The 19,426-nt window shown below is 52.0% G+C and overlaps 1 protein-coding gene across 1 annotated transcript; it reads left to right on the top strand.

Moving 5' to 3' along the window:
• Nucleotides 1-5,422: 5,422 nt before the first annotated feature.
• LOC122372028 (endochitinase-like) lies at nt 5,423-18,751 on the top strand. Its single transcript, XM_043348865.1, has 11 exons — nt 5,423-6,098; nt 12,410-12,519; nt 12,806-13,029; nt 13,299-13,464; nt 13,822-14,044; nt 14,395-14,518; nt 14,777-15,050; nt 15,226-15,404; nt 15,637-15,966; nt 17,676-17,800; nt 18,147-18,751. The coding sequence occupies exons 2-11, from the start codon at nt 12,420-12,422 to the stop codon at nt 18,304-18,306; spliced, it is 1,905 nt and encodes a 634-aa protein (XP_043204800.1). The 5' UTR covers nt 5,423-6,098; nt 12,410-12,419; the 3' UTR covers nt 18,307-18,751.
• Nucleotides 18,752-19,426: the final 675 nt, after the last annotated feature.

Genomic DNA, 19,426 nt, shown 5'->3' with positions numbered 1-19,426 from the left:
GCCGGACCTCAGCGGGTGGCCGAACAGGATTTGAGCTGGTGACCTGCCGTCTGCCCGTGGTGTGTTTCGCAGCTCTAGCAGGCCGCGATCGAGCAGGTCGTCATCCAGCCGTCCGCTCGCCGACGCAGCCACGACGATTTTCTTCACGGTTTTGACGGTGGCCTCGGCGTGACCGTTGGATCGGGCGTAATGAGGAGATGACATCTCGTGAAGCACTCCCCACCGATCCAAGAATCTGCGAAGCGTCGAGGAGGCGAACTGCGGACCTCCGTCCGTTCGCAGTACAGCTGGCACGCCAGTCTGGGAGAAGAGCTGTCTCAGCTGTGTCACCAGGTGATCAGCCGAAGCTGTCCGAGGGCAGACCGTCACGTACGGCCACCCCGACAGCCTGTCGACGTAGACGAGGTAGGTCCGGCCCGCAACGTGAAAGTAGTCTGCCGACACGGACTCGAACGCGCGGGTCGGCCGGGCTTCATCTCGCCATAGCGGCTCGTTCTGGTGACTGGCGGCGAGTTGTCGGCAGCTCTGGCATGCCGAGACGGTGTTACAGATATCTCTGTCTATCCCCGGCCAGTAGACGGAGAGACGCGCGCGGCGTTTGGTCTTCTCCATTCCTTGATGAGCATCATGGAGCCGGTGGAGAACGTCACGGCGCAGGCTGGACGGGATTACCAGTCTCGCGCCGTAGACGATGAGGCCGTCGTCCACTGCAAGCATGGAGCGGACTCCCCAGTACGGCCGCAGCGCTGGTGACAGTTCGTGCCGGTGCTCGGGAAATCCTGTAAAGATGACGTCACGGAGCTCGCGGTACTCCGGGTCACGGGCGGCCGCTGCCCGGACTGAGTCCAAAGTCCGGTCTTGCAGCGGGGCGACCAAGATGCCGTCCTCGGAGGTCGCAGTGAGGGCGGCGACCACGGCGTCGTGCAGCGCGTCCGTCACCTCGGCGGCCTCGTCTCCCGGAGCGGGATCACAGACAGGTGCGCGTGACAGGGCGTCCGGGATGCAGTGTGATGCTCCTTTCTGCCAGGTGGCGGTGAAGCTGTAGAGAGACATTTTCTCACGCATCCGCTGGAGGCGAGGGTTGTCGATCTCTGACAGGCGTTTGGAATTCAAGATGGGGATGAGCGGGCGGTGGTCTACGACCAGGTCGAAGTGAGGAAGGCCTGCCAGAAATATGTGACATTTCCGAAGGGCCCACAGGCACGCCAGACACTCAAGCTCCACCACTGCGTAACGCGACTCGGTGTCTGTGAGGAAGCGAGACCCACATTGAACCATCTTCCACACATCTCCGTGGCGCTGCTGGAGAACGAAGCCTAAGCCGCGGGTGCGAGCCGAGTCCGTCCGCAGCACCGTAGGCAGCTGTGGGTCAAAAAAGGCGAGCACAGGTGGCGCCACCAGCGCCCCTTTGACGGCATTGAATGCCTCCTCGTGCTGCACGGTCCAGTTCCAGACGGTGCGCTGCTTCAGCAGGTCACGGAGGGGCTGAGCCGCACTGGCGATCTCCGATGAGAATCCAGCCAGCTGATTGGTGAGCCCCAGGAAGGACCTGAGATCGGTGAGATTCTCCGGCCGTGGGAACTCGGAGATCGCCTGCAGCTTGCGATTGTCCACAGTGTAGCCTTGTCCAGAGATGCGATAGCCGCAGTAGTCCAGTGACGGCTGCGCGAACTGGAATTTTCGTGGGTTGATCGTGATGCCCGTCTCCTGGCAGCGCTGAAGCACGGCGATCACATGGGCGAGATGGGCGCGATACGTGGCGTCATGCAGAAGGAGGTCATCCACGATTTTCAGAGTCCGCGGAATATCACCGAGTGCTGCGTCACCTCGCCGATTATACTCGTCGCCCGAGGATACGAGGCCCATCGGGGCCCTCAGGAACTTCATCCTGCCCCACGGGGTGATAAAGCAGGTGAGATCTTGCGACTCCTCGGCAATCGGGACCTGAAAGTAGCCCATGGCGGCATCCAGAGTGGTCAGCCATCGCGTGTCTCCGTCGATGGACGCCACCGAGTCGTGAATCGGCCTGACGGGATAGGTGGGCCGCTTTACGAATCTGTTGATGGCGGTCATGTCCACGACCAGCCTGGCTCCTCCCTGGCGTTTTGGAATGGGCACCATGGGGTGGCACCACTCTGTAGGGTAGTCCACCGGGGCTGCGATGCCCTTGGCCACCAGTTCGTCCAGTTGGCTCCTGATTTGCTCACGCCAGCAGTATGGGATAGTTCTGGCGGCTGTGAGAGCGGTGGGGACCGCGTCCTCTGTCAGCTCGATGACCATGGGGCCGCCAGTCATCTCGCGCAGCTCATCGTTACCGTCGAACACCACTCGGAAGTGACGTCTTATGGCTGCTTCGTGACTCCGGATGACGTCATCTGATGGATCGTAATCGTGATCCCACGCGGGCAGAGAAACTTGCGTCTCCAAACTGGGCCCCGGCTCTGCTGCGCTGAGTGTTGCGGCTCCTGCATCTGTCGCTGCAGTCGCCCGGCCGCCCACGGAGTCCACCAGTCCGCCTGCAGATGCTCCGTCATCGCTCAACGTACCCGCCCGGCATGCCACGGCTCCAGCGGCACGTGACGCTCCGGCACCCACGGTACGTGGTAGCGGGTAACCGGTAGGTGGCGATTGCAGCGTGTCGATAGATGTCGCCAGCGGTCCGCTGGATACGGGCTGCCGATCGTGCGCGCTAGCCGATCGTGAGCGGATACGGGATCCACTGTCGTGAGATGCCCTTGCTGGATCCGGCACTGACTGGCGACGCCAGGTGGCGGCAGGTATTTGGGCCGGGAAGTCAGCGGGCAGAATCCGCAGGCGCACGGCGTCACACCAGCCGAGCAGGAGACCGGTGACCTCTTGCAGCACGTAGACTGTCGTGTAGATCTCGCTGTCGCCCAGGGTCACCGTGGCACCAAACTGGCCGATACAGGTCAGGGGCGTGTTTCCAGCAGACGAAAACTTGACTGCAGAGCCCGAGGAGGGTGTCGTCTGCAGCGGGATGCTGAGTGACGCGGCCATTTCAGCGCCCATTACCGTCGCCTCAGCGCCGGTGTCGGGCACGCATGAAACAGCGGCAGAGCCGGACGGGTGAGTGAGCATCAGTTCGACCCGCGGCGTCCGGCGCGTAGCTAGCTGGTCCACGTGGATGTCTCCGATGAGCTGTCGAACTCCAGAACGGTCACCGGCCGCGCTCACGTGCGCTGGCGCGGCGCCAAGGCCGGGACCGGGGCCCGCGTCCCGCCCGCGGTGTGACCTTGGCCGGCCGCGGCCGGACGGCTGGTCACCGGCCGCGCCGTCACGTGACCTGGCGCCCTGCCAGCCGCGGCCGCTGCCGCCACGGGCCCCGCGGTCAGCCGGCTGGGTGGCGCACGCCGCGGAGAAATGGCCGGTGCCGCCACACGTGTGACACGATGCGTCCGTGGCGGGGCAGCGTACTCCATCGGCATGACGTGGCCGGCCGCAGCGCCGACAGAGATCGCCCCGGCGCGAGCTGTCCGAGCGGAGAGAGGCTTGAGACCGACGATACGCCGACACACGTGTCACGCTGGCCGGCTCGCCGAGTATCGCCGCGCTGTTTGTGTTCGCCGATTCACAAGCACGGCAAATGTCTATGGCCTTCTGCAAAGTCAGCTTGGGCTCGTGCAGCATACGCTTCAGCGCTTCCTCGTCGCGTGTACCCACCACGACTCTGTCACGATACTGATCGTCAACGCAAACATCGCAAAAATCACAATACGCGGCGATTTCTTTAATAGACGACAGGAAATCATCGAACATTTCATCCGGCTCTTGAATCCGCGAGTAGAAGTCTCTACGATCCAGGATGATGCTCCGCTGTCCACGCAGATGGGCCTCCATGATGTCTAGGACAGTCTCCAAGTTGGCGTCCTGGGGTACCTGGAGGCTGTACCGAAGCGTGCGCGTCCACTCGTCGTCGAGCAGTGATGTCAGCGTCGCTTTCTGCTCGTCGATGGAGAGCGTGCCCAGGCGGGTGAGTAACTGGAAGTCGGCGAACTTCTGGCGCCAGGCGCCGAACTCCTTGAGAGACGCGGAAGAGGTCAGGTGGGGCGCCGTGATGGCGCCGGATGGGAGCTTCGCCAGCGGAGCGGTGGTGGTCGCGGCGGCGATGGTAGCGGGCTGTCCACCCTCGATGACGGCCGCCGCGCTCCGCGCAGCCGGCGGCTGCGTCTGGCTGGCGAGGGCCCGCTCCAGCATGGCAGCCAGGCGCTCCTCCCGCTGCGCGGCCTGCTCGGACTGTTGGACCATCAGCGCCGTCAGCCTCTCCAGTTGCTCGTGGTCCCCCATGGCAGAGTAGAGCGGTCTGAGCGGTCTGGTACAGCGATGGGAAGGTCAGGTCGTCTCGGAATCACAACGGCGATAACACTACCGACCGCGCCATGTTCTGTTCCGCGCCTCGGCCGTCACACACGCGTCTCACAATCACTGTACTTTATTGGCGCGCACCGCACCCGCACTCGAGCTCGTCTCGCTCCACACTGCCCGCTCGCGCCGCCCGCCGCCCGGCCCGCTGGGTCAGGGGCGGTCAAGGTCAACCCGGGCGGCCGATACCACAACAAGATCAAATTTCAAAATGGATATTTTTGCATAAAAAAGATATCGATTCGATGCAGCTCCTCACGGGGAGTCTAATAGTGGTCTTTGTTTTGCGCTAGGTGGTCTAGAATTGCTAAAAAAAAATGAGTTCAAAAATTTGACATCAATTTTGAACAGTGTCGTCCCTATAACTTGGCCAAAAAGGGAGGTAGGTTGAACTTTCGTATGTTGATAGAAGAGCGCAGGAACTATCATATATATTCCGTTTTTTTCGAAATTCGAAAAAATACTTTGGGATTTTTTTTTTGTAAGTTGTGATTTTTTATTTTGGAGGTCAAAATCACAAAATTTTGAAAAATTCGAGATAACAGTTTTGTAGCACCGTCTTTTCTTTACACGACCACATAAAGAACTTTGAAATTGCTTGTTAACTGTTTTTGCTCATTTTTGCTCGAACATGACCTCAGTTTGATCTTAATAACTCCTGACTTAAGGTAAACTAAGATTTGAAATTTTGTGTGAATGTGTCAAATCAATTTCCGTGAAGGTACTGGAAATTTAGTGGCGCTGCGCGTCGCCGTTTTCTTGCTATTCAGGAAAAACCACAGGGGGGGCCATATTGGCCCCCAAGCGGGGCGAGGGTTAAAATGGGGTACCTATCGTTGCGTCTCCTAACGGCGCACAAGCTCGTTTATCTGCGAGGCTCTTAATTAGGGGTGAAACGGCAAGGGGTGTGTAGAAAACCAGGCCCGACGAGGGTTGGCCTGGGATAAGTTGTATGCGGGCCAGGCCAGGCCAGGCCTGGAATAAGTTGTATGCATCCTGTCACCCTGATCAACCGTTCAAAGTTCTTACCCACCACTGTCTGAGGGACTTACCTACCACGGGGGGGGGGGATTCGACCCAACATCCGGATTTCTTAAATAACTCATAAACTGCTTCGGCTATCAGCGTGAAGCTTTTAAAACTTTGTCGGATATTATTTCGGCGTCTTTTTTAAAAGATTTAGGCAATTTAATCAAAATTTTCTGACAACATATGATTTTCGTCAAAAATGATATATATATGAAAAATTGCAAAAATCGACATATTTCAAGCTTATCACAAACGAAAAACGTCAAAAGAATATGCACCTACACCAAGGCTTGAACATGGTTTTCTCGGATTAAAAAGTTTTTCGACTCTAGAAAGTTAAAATCTACTGTTCGGCCAGCAAAACCGTCAGCCTCCCAGCCCCACCGCTCCCGTCAGAGCGGTGTCACACCGGGTCGAGCTACCGGGGGTTCGGGGAAGTGCGGGCGTCGGGACGTCGGGACGTCGAGACCGGCCTGACCGGCGCGGGTCGCGCAGGGTCGGCCGGATCACCGGCAGCGGGGGAGTGGGGAGGGTACCGGTCCAACCAGCTAGCCCTCTCTGTGACGGAGCGTCGGAGGGACGGTCGTGCCGGGTCGTTCGGTCACTGACCCGCCGCTGGAGCCAGTTGGACAAGAGGCTGCGTCGGTGCCGGGGTGGCATCAGACGCCACCTGGCCTCGGCTCGAACAGGTGAGTCTCGCAGCTCTCAGAGCTCTCGCGGGGGCTCGGGGCTCTGGCGTGAGCGACGCCGAACCTCCCCGCCCGGTCAGTCAGACCGTCAGTCAGAGGTTGGACAGAGGGCTTAAGGAGAAAACAGGAGCGCTTCTCCTCAGCACGGGAAAGGGAGAGACAAAAAGTGGACCGTGACGGGAAACATTTCAAGTTGCTTTGAGAGTGATCAGAGGTTGTACTTAAATCTTTGTAGTGGGACGTCATGATAAAGTAAAAATATAAACATGGAGACGTTCTTAGGGCTCAAAAGTAATGTTTTAGAAGTTCGATTTGCCGATCACCTAGTAGGTTACGTCATAGCCTTTTGGAAAACTTAAATCTTTACTTATCTAAAATTTGATTTTGAATTAATTGATATTCACTGTCAGCAAACTGCAAATGTAAAATATTAACCAAAGCAAACTCACAAGGCATCCTATGAGCTTTATGGCAGGTCCCGTTGCTAACAAATGTTTCAAGTGATTTATGTCGACCGATAGGTCAGATGATGCCTTTGACCTCCCCCCATCCTGCATTGTAAGTCAATGACGTGATATATTTGAATGTCGTTCCATACTAAACTCTTTGGATTTATTCATCCATTCCTTCTGCAAGCAATAACACAACGAGAGCCTCGCTGCATGATAATACCCAATGCATGAGTGCCAGATATTTCGACTTAGAGACGTTTTTCCAGAAAGGGTTGGTCAATGCCGTGCCTATTATATAAGCATCATCGGTAGCTAATATCGAGAGTGGCCCGGCTGAGCTACTACAGCGTAGCGGCACTTGCGTGACGTGAGAGATTGAGGGTTCCTAGCCATTCAACAGTTCACAGTCATTTAACACGCGCAGTGGAAGGGTTGCGAGTACTACGCCCAGTGGAAGGGGGGGCGGATGTCGCCCCCCCTAAGATCTCAGCTCCCAGTGGAGCTAGGAAGCCGAAATTTAGAGGGTAGGTGAAAGCCTTGGGGACCTCTGTTGTGTGTGAATTTCATGACCCTAGGTCAATATCTTCAAGGTCAAATGAGGTCAAATGTGGTCAAATCTGCCATATTAGCGATTTTTTGCGCTTACACGCCGATAACTCAAAAAGTTACCGGCCGATTTTCTTTTTTCTTTCACTATACGAAAGACCATACATTTTTGAGTATGTATGGTGAATTTCTAGTTAATCCAACAATAAATATGGCAGCTAGAAGCATGGGCGCCGCCACCGGGGGGGACGGGGGGACGCGTCCCCCCCCACTCTCAGAATGGAAGGGGGACGTCCCCCCCAAACTCATTACGGAGCGAGCGAAGCGAGCGTAGTCTTTCGTAGGTTAACGGAAATTTCTGAGTATGGCGTGGTCACGCTTTTGCTAGGCTTATATCTCAGCAACCACTAGACCGATTTACATGCGGTAATTTTTGTAGGGTAGCACTAGATTCATTCCTTCTAACGAGCATCGGACTATTCCCGATGCATGTGAGTGACCCCATATGCACGTGCCAGTGCCACGTGAAAAACGAAGAGGTGTCAGTTTTGTAACAATTTCAATATCTCGGCAACTACTGGGCCGATTGCACTGAAAGTTGGCATGTAGGTAGGTATACCCAAGGCCGTATATTATATCCACTAGGCAATGCATACCCGTGTGCCACAGTTGGGGTGCTGCTGCACGTGCGCACATGCGGGGGTCGATTCCAGATCTCGAGAACGGCTGAACCGATTGTGCTGAAATCTGATACATGGTTAGGGACCGGTTAGTAGGGTGCCGTGCAAAAGTCAGTTGGGACCCATTTTGCACGTGCGCACGTGCAGGGTGCCGCTTCCAGATCTCGAGAACGGCTAGGCCGATTGCGCTCAAATTTGGCACATCGTTAGGGACCGGTTAGAAGCGTGCAATGCACAAGTTAGTTGGAGGTATCCCCTAGCAATTTCGCACGTGCAAGGCCCACCCCACCCTCTCGCTCGCTCCGTTGGTCGCCCCAAAAGGCGTTTTACTGGTTTTTATCCTACACGAAATTTGATTAGGCCCTTCGGTCCAATGAGACCATTTCAGAGCCGCAAGTATGAAAGAATTAGTGGGAGACATTGGTCGGGGCAGCCACCCCAGTAAGCCACTTGGGATGAACCCGACCAATTGAACCGGGCAGCCCAGCCCACTGGACTCACTGCACCCGGCAAAGGACTATAGCTCCAGTGGAGCCATTCCCGCATGGGATAGAGTTGCCCGTCCAGCCCGGAGCAGAAGAGATGGAACGGCCGGTGCCGAATCTGAGAGGGTCCAGGAGGTTTAGATACTCAGTATATGGGGTGTGGGCCTACATGCATTGGTCTGACCCCTGCCACCTCGGCCAACAAAATCTCCAGCTCTTATCCGACCTGTCATCGCGGAACCGCCGATTTTTTATATCGTGATCAACGTGTGTCGTAAAAATAACACGACTGGCCGAACACGGGCCTAATATATTTCGTCTAACCAGCCAAGAGCATGACTTTACACCAATCCGACCTCGAAGTCAAAATCCGAACATTTTCGAAGACTTCAACTCCGACTCTGGCCAAAACTGGCCAAAACAGTCAACTCCGACTGCAATTCCGGCTCCGACCCCACACTTCTGCAGTCCCGCTACACTAAATTTCCAGCTTCTAAGAAATAAGCTATACGGTTGACAGGACCACAAAACATTGAGGCGACTTGACTACTTGACTTGGTTTTCCTGACCTAAGGTTTTCTGGTATCAAGCTTGTTACACGGGCTGCAAAATTCGTATTTTGGAGCAGTTTTGCCTGATGTTTTTTTGCCAATTTTCGCGGCGCTTCGCGCCGATTCGTGCACACACCAAAAAGAGAGATTTGTGACTATACAACGCCCCCTCTCCCACGCTGGTATGCAATATGCATTACCTATGCAATATGCATTATCGATCATATTAGTGGCATACATCAGCAGTTATACCGTGATAGAACACGAGGCTTTGCCGTGTCAAACTGAATCGAACATAAGATGTGTATATAGGTAGGTACTCGGTGGGAATGTGGTCTATAGCCATTACTTTAAGGAAATACCTAAAGTCCACAGCATAAGTAATGTGCGGTTTCAGTCCTGGGTAGGTATGTTCTGCTTCTGAAGCTTAGGAATGATTAGCCAGACCACAATGCATCTTTGAATGTAGCTAACCTGTTTCGTTACCCTTGCAGCTGCAACTTTTTTTTGACGTCTTCTTTTCGATCACTCCGCGTTAAAAAATCGCCAGTCAGAGCCATCCATTGAGATGGGTAAAAAACCGCACATTACTTTAGCGGTGGGCTGTACCTAAACTACTTTCCTCAAACCAGTTGTTTTGCCACAGTTTTATGAGTTTTTAGACTTAAAATGGTCAGGAAATAATGAGTATTTGCAAAAGGATTTTATATTTATTTTTACATCACTATTTACCATCCTTCGTAGAGGCTACTTACCTATATTGCAGCGGAAGCTGATAACGCGCTGACCAAGCATAGTACGTAGTTCAAACCAGCTGAATGCTGATTGGCTAGCATTTTTCCGTAAGGGAATGGATTCCTCGGTAAGAGAATGACAAAGTGTAATCTATGGGTATGACTTCAGTCTTCAAACCTAAAATCGATACCGATATATTTGGCTAGGGTGATCGTTGGGCCATAAAAGCTCCTGATTTGTTCTCGTCTCAGCTCAAGCTACAAAACTGTTACTTCAGTTCAAAACCCTATGTTAAAAGTGGCATATTTGCTTTAAACGTTGAATGCATCCGACCGAAAAAGCCACGGAAAGAATGTCCAGTTTTGGGTTTTCAGTCGGTCAGTCCGTCCCCCCCAGTCAAAAATCCGTGGCGGCGCCCCTGGCTAGAAGCCTGCTAAGAGTAAGATATCGCCGGCTGAAGCGGAATCGGCCGACGCGGGAAACGCGGCAATCACAATTTTGTGTTTACACACTCATAACTCAAGTTGTTACCGGCCGATTTTCAAAACTCTTTGACCATGAGATTGCCTGTACATTTCTTAGTCTTCTCACCAAATTTGACGCGAATCGAATATAATCAGCGGTAAGGAGCGCGATGTAAAGACGGAACTGTCCCGCCCCGGCACAGTCTACAATTCAGGCGGCGCGTAACGGCTAGCGCCGGCCGCCGCGCCGCCGCGCCGCCGCGGCGGCAGGATGTTTGTTGACTTTACACCGCTGTTACTAGAAAAGTTGTGAACCGATTTTCTTATTTCTTGCACGAGAAGATCCGCTATTCAATTCTGGACAGGTAGCCAAAATTTCACATTATTATCATGTTTGCGGCGCGAGTTATTGGCGAAGAACAGGAGGGGTGGGCGAAATCCGCCCCCCCTTCCACTGCGCGTGTTAAGTTCCGATACTTCTCTGTTATCACTACCAAAGAGCAGGGGACATGAAACCATAAGATATTTGACCTCCATACCTTGGTTGAGAATGCATTGAGATAAATGTGTTCCTACTTAACACGCGCACCGACGGGGGGGGCGGATATCCCCCCCCTGAGGTTTTTCGCGAATAGCGGGAAAACCTACGCGCCGCGAAATTTGGTACGACTATTCCCTCATCAATGTTACACAGGGTGTGCAAGTTTGAACCTCCTAACTTTTAAGGTCAGGTCACCAGGCCAGTTTGAATGACCCAACCTCAAGTCACTTTTTTGCAACTTTGTCACCGTGCCAGAGCTACAGTAGATGTCGGAGACCTTTGAAAGTCGCAGGATGTTATTAGGTCATTAGTGGCTATAATTTGTATATCTCGGAATTTTGATATCGGTGACCTAAGGTCAGGTCAATTTCGCGACCTCCCCATTATAAGTCAATGGGGAAAATTCAACTCCCTGTTTTTACCACTAAAACAGGTCGGAATGGCCCCATATACCATACATGACTTCATATACGATCAACCCTCACTACCTTGAGGTCTGTTTTGCTGTTGGGCAGCTGTAAGGTCATGTGACGTCATCAAAGGTTTTTTTGCCAATAACTCCGTACAGGAACAAGATACAGCCGCGCGGATGGTCTCATTGTGTTCAGCTCGTCAAGACGCATCGAATGATATACATGATGACCTCGAGGTCATGTGACCTGAGGTCAACCTTTGACCTTGACCTTTCGAGGTCAACATATATATCATTCGATGCAGATTGACGAGAGGACCACGATGATGCCCTTAGTTTGTTCCTATCTTGACTAATTCGAAAGTTATTCGAGAAAAACTCTCTCCATATCTAGCGCCGCCATTTTGACTTTTTCAACCCCTGTGACGTCATCTTTGACCTGACCTGAAAATGACCCCGGTAAAATTTGTAGACCTTGACCGTTCGTGTCCGATGCCGTTTACCGCTTGTCGCTATCTTGCTTCGTTCTCGAGATCTCAGGGGGGGGGGGCGGTCATCCGCCCCCCCCCCGTCGGTACGAAGTTGGTCGGCAGACCCCCGTCGGTGCGCGTGTTAATATGTGGACATTATCACACTCCATGGTATTGCTAGCTAGTTGTCGTCATAGCGGAAGTTGAGAGAGAAAAAGGCAATGGCCTACCTACTCTACGCTCTGATTGGGAAGTGGGATACCGTGCGCTGAGGTCTATCTTACCATAATAGTCTCATGCTTTTCTATTCACGGTATTTAGTAACATTTATATAGTTGTACGGCAACGGTGTTGAAAACTGCATTAATCGGTCAACGAAACATTTTTTAAAAGTTTTTATTTTTTAATTATGGTCAGACTATTTTCAGATCCCACTCGCCGAGACCACACAATGCCAGGGAACGTCCATATACGTTTGTTTATTGGGGTTTCAGGGCGCGCCGAATGCCGATACAAGGTCAATTTGCGCCCAAACGTCCATAACGGACGAACTGATATGCGTAACTACATTTAGTATTCAATGGCCTTTTTTGCAGCTGAACTTCAGCCTGCGTTGCTAATCCTTTTGCAGGAATTTTAATATTGAGTCCAGGCTCATCACGATTCCCGAGCCGCCCTGCTGTGACCTTATAATGACTGTCTAGTGTCTGGCGCACCATACTGCTCTTGATGGCTGTTGGCCGCGCTGCTGACCCTATGACGCCCGTCCTCTCGCAGGTGGCGCACGATGTTGTACTTGTTGGCCGCCCTGTTGACCCTCTGACGTCTGCCCAGTCCACCCTGTGACCCTATGACGTCTGTCCTTCCGCAGGTGGCGCACGATGCTGTTCCTGTTGGCCGCCCTGCTGACCCTCTGACGTCTATCCTGCACCTGTTGACCGTCCTGTGACCCTCTGACACGTGTACTGTCTACAGGTGGCGCACGATGCTGTTCCTGTTGGCCGCCCTGCTGACCCTCTCGGGGGTGCAGCCCACCGCGCTACCAGCAGAGCCACGCGAGAGCGGACGGCTCTCCGGCGCTTATGGTGAGCGATACAGGGTTTAATCGATAAGGAGATAAGGACACAAGATTAGGACAGATAAGGATACATAACTCGTATGTACCAAAAGATATGTAGATCATAAGAAACGAGACATGGATCAAAATATACAGAACAATCATATTAGGTCGATTAATTTCTAGAAACGATTTGCCGAAAATCGTTACACTACACAGTTTCTTCTTCTTTATGTCATACGTTAGAAAAGAAAATACCGACAACATATCTACTTGGAGATCAGCTGACATTCTTCCGATTTCTTCCCCGACAGGCGCCCTGTCTCATACCGTCCGTGACCTGACCTCGCTGCCGCGCACATACGGCGAGGATCGATCGGCGCGCATCGTCTGCTACTTCAGCAACTGGGCCATCTACCGCGAGGGTCTGGGCAAGTACGGCCTGGAGGACGTGCCGGCCGACAAGTGCACCCACCTGGTGTACTCCTTCATCGGCGTCAGCAACGTCACCTGGGGCGTACTCGTGCTGGATCCCGAGGTTTGTGCAGCCTTCGTACCGCCTTCGTCGTGGCTTGATAGAGCTGATATTTTCCTAAATGTGACACAGCTGATCCATGCGGGATGTTGCGATAAAAGGGATTTTAAGAGCATGGTAATAATCTTATTAGTTATCTAGGTAAGACGGCCAATGGTTACATCTGGGAGTATGAATGTATATCAGAAACGTCGGCCATGTCTCAGCGATGAGTTTTTAGTACACGTGGCTCTCCCGAATGTGGAATGATCATATTTCCACTGTCATCACAGGTGGACGTTGAGCAGGGAGGCTTCGAGAAGTTCGTGGCCCTGCGCGAGAAGCACCCGGGTCTGAAGCTGCTGGTGGCGGTCGGAGGATGGGGCGAGGGCGGCAAGAAGTACCACCAGATGGCCACCAACCCGCAGTACCGGAAAATGTTCGTCACATCGCTCGCCCGTAAGTCAGGACATGAGGCTGAAGTCAATTGATCTATTACCTCTTTTGTGTTTTCTCGGAGGTCCTCCAAATAAAGTTAGAGGGATCATTATCGAACAGCACAAGATCGTAACAACTTGACATATTCAAATAGACGTTACAGTCTATGCGCATGCCAACTGGTGATTTAAAAATGAGTTTGAAACAGTCTATTTTCTTCACACTGTCCTTCATAATTTCTTAAAGATTCCAAATAGCTAGCAAGGCTTTTTCACTGCCTAGTGCCCCATACCTATCTTTGTATCATGGTTATGCGCCTCCTCCGCAGCGCCTGCAGCTACTCTAACCCCCCCCCCCCCCTCTGTCCTTCGTCGGCAGAGTTTATGAACAAGTACAAGTTCGACGGTCTGGACCTGGACTGGGAGTACCCGGGCGCCACGGACCGCGGCGGCGGTTACTCGGACAAGGACGCGTTCCGACAGTTTGTCGGAGAGCTGCGCTCCACGTTCGACGCCATCGGCAAGGGCTGGGAGCTGTCCATGGCAGTGCCGGTGGCCAAATTCCGCCTGCAGGAGGGATACCATGTCGGTGACCTGTGCAGGTGAGCAGAGGAGGTCGATGGTCGGACGAAAACCTACCAAAAGTGACAAACCGATGCGCGTTATAGGAGAAACTTTCCAAATTTTTAGAACAATGGGTATCAGAGGACCGGTTGAAAAAAAAAACTAAGGCGATCTCTGAATTGTTAAGCATGCTTGATTACGTTACCAGCTTTTGTCATACTCGTTCATTGTCTACGCTTCTTCATAATCTTCTTGCCATCGGCGCCAAAATTTAAACAGTTTATTTTCGGTCAGTTTTAAGAACGGTACAATTTACGTCCTTCTCTTCTAATGCTGCACGAAATACCACATGCACCTAATTTCACGCTGTTCCTTCTACCTCCCAAAGGATGATCGACGCCGTGCACGTGATGACCTATGACCTGCGCGGTAACTGGGCCGGCTTCACCGACGTCCACTCGCCGCTCTACAAGAGGCCCTTCGACCAGTGGGCCTACGCCACACTCAATGTGGTAAGTACACCAGCTAGGAGAGTTGGCAAGCGAAATGAATCTAAATTTCTTTTCTTCAAGCCCCTTGCATGTTCTTACATATGCGAACTGCAGTCTCATTCATAACCCTTCATAGAATGAAAATTTATCGGCAGAAATCATCAGCTAATGCGCCCAGCACTCCATGTCATCACATGCACTAACTGCTTTGCCGTCCACATTCTCGCAACTATGAGTTATACGATATTTCTAACCCACTGTCCTTCCACCTCTCCCCAGAACGACGGTCTGAAGCTGTGGGTGGCCGAGGGATGTCCTCCCGACAAGCTGATTGTCGGCGTGCCCTTCTACGGCCGCACCTACACCCTGGGAAGCAAGGAGTCCACCGGACTGCGGGCCGGTATCAAAAAGTGGGAGGGCGGTGGCAAGCCCGGCCCGTACACCAACGCCAAGGGCTTCCTGGCCTACTACGAGATCTGCACCAACGTGGGCAAAGATGGCACCTGGACCAAGAAGTACGATGACATCGGAAAGTGCCCCTACGCGTACCATGGTGAGTAGTTCGACTTACATCGACCGATGCAAAAATAAATATTTACATGACCCTTGTAACATTTACACAAATAGGCGTATTTTATCCAGCTGTAATTGAATTAAAAATGCAGCATTCTTTGTGCGATGAACTAATCTCCGCACGATACACCAGTGACAATATCCGGCCTTTTCAGAGGACCTGTGGGTGGGATATGAGGACGAGGACTCTCTCCAGATCAAGATGGACTTCATCCGCGACAACCAGTACGGCGGCGCGATGGTCTGGGCCATCGACATGGACGACTTCCACGGACTCTGTGGACCGAAAAACGCCCTTATTGAAGTATTGAACCGCAACATGAAGGACTACAAGGTAAGCACTGCATAGCCCAACATCATCTCTATTGTTCCAACTTCTTGACACCGCCTTCACCTATACGACGTTTATGTATTTGGCCCATTTGTGCTCCCTTTTCAGTATGATGCCACAGGCAACGAAGCCCTCATATGATAATAGATGTCCAATACAAATTGCAAGAGCAATGTTTTGGGCTATCAGTCTTCCGTTGATCGAAGTATAACCACGCGACCTCCGTCTCCTTCAGGTGCCGAAGCCGGTCGGGTTCGTTCCGAAGCCGCCGCCGAGCTGGCAGGAGCCGTTCACCATGCCGGAGCCTTTCGACGTGCCCGGCGTCACCCAGGAGGGCGCCATCGTCACCGAGGCCACGACTCCCGCCACGACGACGACGACGAAGACGACGACCACCACCACCACCACCGCTTCCTCCGCCCCCTCGGGAGCGAGCGAGGTGGAGGCGGTAGCTGCTGCTCCCGCTCCGGCACCGGCGCCCGCGCCCGCGCCGGCGCCAGAGGCCACTGATGTGCCGTCCTCCTGTTCGGATGGAGACTACTTCGCTCACCCAGACTGCTCCAAGGTGGGTCACGACACATTTCCCAGGTCACAAGATTGCGCCAGGGTGGGTCACTTCACCACAGAACCGTTCAGTGTGAGTCACTCCGTTGCTTGATTGTTTCACGGGTTGGCCATTGTCCTCCATCAGCTTATTGCTATGTGCAAAGGGTACGATTGAAAGCGTTGAGCAAACTATGTATACTTAGATGTCAACCCAAATGAAATCATTTTTTAAGATGTAAGCGATAATATAATTCATAAAACATTCTCAGCTTTAAAAATGTAAGTATATCTTTGACGCATTGACTTACTAGGCTATTTGAAGTAGACCAGGTTGTCACCACATCAGCCAATTACATAGAATAAACACTAGGTTGACCCGCGTGCTCCGCAACGCGAAAAGGGATATTTTCGATCGGCGGGTGTTCGGTTGTTCTTGTGTCGGTTGGGTTATCTATCCATTTCGGTCGATTGCTTTTTGACGGCTAAACGTTTTGGTTTGTGGAAAAAATATCCACCGCATCGAGGTGCCCGTGTCTGATAAGCATGCTTTCCACTTCAGAATCTGTCAAATGTGCTTTATAATTTAGGCGCGTAGTTTTATGACAAATTAAAGGCGTAGATAATTTTCACCAAATATCGTTTTGCAGAGGCTTGAAACATTTATATTTTTAAGAATACTGTTGCTTGTCATACAAACGTGATGATTGGATCTTGGAGAGAATTGAATGCTCTTTCCAATGATAGCATTTTCAATTGTCAAATGTATCAGGTTAAGCAGCAAAATCCGTGTACTTATTTAGTGGCACATTTTGGACAAATACCATTTAATTCAGCGATTTTTTCCACATTGTTTTTGATCAATTAGCTTTTCACAATTTTTCCATGAGAGACGGTACATTTTTATTGCTAATAGGCGCTGTTTCAACTCATTCCGTCTGACGATCACCTGAAATTAATATAACTATTCCAAAATCCGTCCAAAACGTCCATTTTTCAAAAGAAAGTGTCCTCCCCGGTGCACGTGGCGCGTGCCAACCCCTGCACCGCACACCATTCGATAGCCCGTTCGATTCTCTACACGATGCTGTTTTCCCCGTGCCGATCGGGCGCACGGCTACCGAGATATTGCACCGGGACCGGACCCGTGTCGGGCAAATTTGGCTGTTTTCGCCCGTTTTTGCCAGCCGATTAATACATGTAAAGTCTATGACGCGAATTTGCACTTTTTGGGCACGCGCCACGCGCTCGCTATCGATCCGATCGAGCTGAGACCCATCAAAGGCACGTTGTCCATCCTTGTTCTATGAGTTGCGCAAACTTCAGCGCGGTAGGTGCAACGGTGTGACCTGTAACCCGCGCTACGTAGCACCATGTCGCGACCTTCGTAATAGACAGAAACTACGTCACCACAAATAGTAATATAGATATCAATGACCTTCAAGCTGCCGTGCAGAGTGTGCAGCCATTGCCGCTCCTTTTTGCATACTAACCTTTTCTTATTATAATTGAATGAGGACTTTCGAATTGTATTACAAAGCTCCGACCGGAACGATTTCTTGTGGAGTAAAGTCCTCATTCAATTATTACATTAGCAAACTCCACATCATGTCCTTTAGCTAACCTTTTCTGTTCGGGTGTCCCGACAATATTACTGGTGCGCAGTCGCACGCAGCTCATCCTCGTCCCTTTCTGTGCACTAACCGTTCCTATTTTGATGTACCCCCACAGTACTACTGGTGCGTGCACGGCGAGTTCCAACTGAGTGGCTGTGCCGACGGACTCGTGTTCAACTTTGCCAGCAAACAGTGCACGTGGCCGGAGCTGGTCGGCGCGCAGGCGCACTGCGGGGCCAGGTGAGAAGGGGGCGCGGCTGATGGGATGGGTTGTGATTGATGGGGCTGAGGGTTGGGCTGATAGGACAGACAGGTGGGACTGATGAGAAAAGAGAGGAGGGACTGGCGGGATAGAGAGGTGGGACTGGCAGAACGATGAACGTGAGTGCGGTAGAGAGTTGCAATGGCTGACTAATAGAGAGAAATAAAAAGATATATGGATGTAGGGTTTGCAATGATAGGACGGATGATTAGAATTCAAAGATGAGCTGTCTGTCTGTCCGAACATGATCTGTCTTCATTGCCCCCACAGCATTGAGTGTTCAGCTCCAAACTGACCTCTGCTAACCCTGCTCTCCCGTATCAGGTCGGCAACTCCCTCCAACTCGGAGTACGTGCGCGGCAAGTTCTCGCCCTCGTACTCGCGGGACCCGTTCTACAACCGTGACGTGGCCGCGCTGCGAATCAGTCAGGACGTCTACCCGTCACCCGTCAGCGTCGATGAGAAGAACCTCAGGCGCTACTGAGAACCAGGTTCCGCTGAGAACCAGACTTCGCTGAGAACCAGATGCTTCTGGGCACCGGGTGCTGCCGAGAGCCAAGTGTGACTGGGCATCAGTTGCTTCGAGGAATCGGGCGCTACTGGTTTACAGGCGTTGCTGAGATCAATCTCCCGTAAGTGAAAGCAGTCGCCTGCTGCCATTGAGTTAGGTATAACGTGACGCAATCGGTTGATGTTTCCCGTTGTTGCTCAAACTTCTGTTGAGGCATTCTGTTGTTGACGACGATGTTACTCTAGGTGACGAACGATAGGGTCGGTGTTGTTAACTTTAACGACAAACCAATCATTCCAACGGGAATGCAACATGACGACAACTGATTGTTGAAAAGAAAATGTTGCAGAGACAGCCCCTTGGTTTTGATGGTGTTATTTATCGGAGTGCAATAGTGACAATACGATATGAAAATACTTATGTGTGTGTTTACCCCCGAGTTACCCGTTTACCTTTCCGACATGCTTGACGAGCATGCTTGATCAAAAGTACAAAAAAAAATAGCACGGTTCATCTCATGATCGAACAAAAGGTTATGGGGTTGTCCGGTCCTTTAGCTTTATAGCTCCTTTAGCTCAACGATCGCTTGACGCTTCCGTCGGTTGTACTGAAGATAAACGAAAGAGAGGCATGAGGAAAAGGTAGGCAATCATCTTTTTGTCAAATGCCGTATTGCGTATACTTTTTACGGCAAATTAGACCCTGCATAATCGGTTATCGAGTCATAGCAATTCGTGAAAGCCTAAATGACCGCTAAACGGCTCTTTCAGGGCACTACACTCTGTGAATGGGAACTTTGTAGACTTTTGAGGTAAACTTAACGTTATTTATTAAACACAGCGGGCTCCATTCCGAGATCTGGTGCACTTCCCGTGCCTGAGTGTCACTGTCATCAACAATAAACATAGATCAGAAGGTACGGGCTCTGGCGAATAGAAATGCAAAACCCTCACAGTGATCACACTACAGCATTGCTTCGCTATGACAAATCGCTATAACAACCCTCTTCGAAGTGTTGTGCGAGCCTTGTAGGACGATGCTGACGGATTCGGTGACATAGAAAGCTATCCGTATGCGACGTCTTCAAGATATC

This window comes from Amphibalanus amphitrite, unplaced genomic scaffold (assembly GCF_019059575.1).
Source record: "Amphibalanus amphitrite isolate SeventyFive unplaced genomic scaffold, NRLGWU_Aamphi_draft 001307F_arrow, whole genome shotgun sequence".
Taxonomy (NCBI): domain Eukaryota; kingdom Metazoa; phylum Arthropoda; class Thecostraca; order Balanomorpha; family Balanidae; genus Amphibalanus; species Amphibalanus amphitrite.
Note: the sequence above shows the minus strand (reverse complement) of the source record. Positions and strands in the feature narration are given on the sequence as shown.

What these genes read in the sequence shown, in the direction of transcription:
- LOC122372028 (XM_043348865.1), top strand. Translation starts at nt 12,420, where the DNA reads ATGCTGTTCCTGTTGGCCGCCCTGCTGACCCTCTCGGGGGTGCAGCCC. An exon ending in CCTACGCCACACTCAATGTG is followed by an intron (nt 14,519 to 14,776) that starts GTAAGTACACCA and finishes ACCTCTCCCCAG; the next exon opens with AACGACGGTCTGAAGCTGTG. An exon ending in CAGGCGCACTGCGGGGCCAG is followed by an intron (nt 17,801 to 18,146) that starts GTGAGAAGGGGG and finishes CTCCCGTATCAG; the next exon opens with GTCGGCAACTCCCTCCAACT.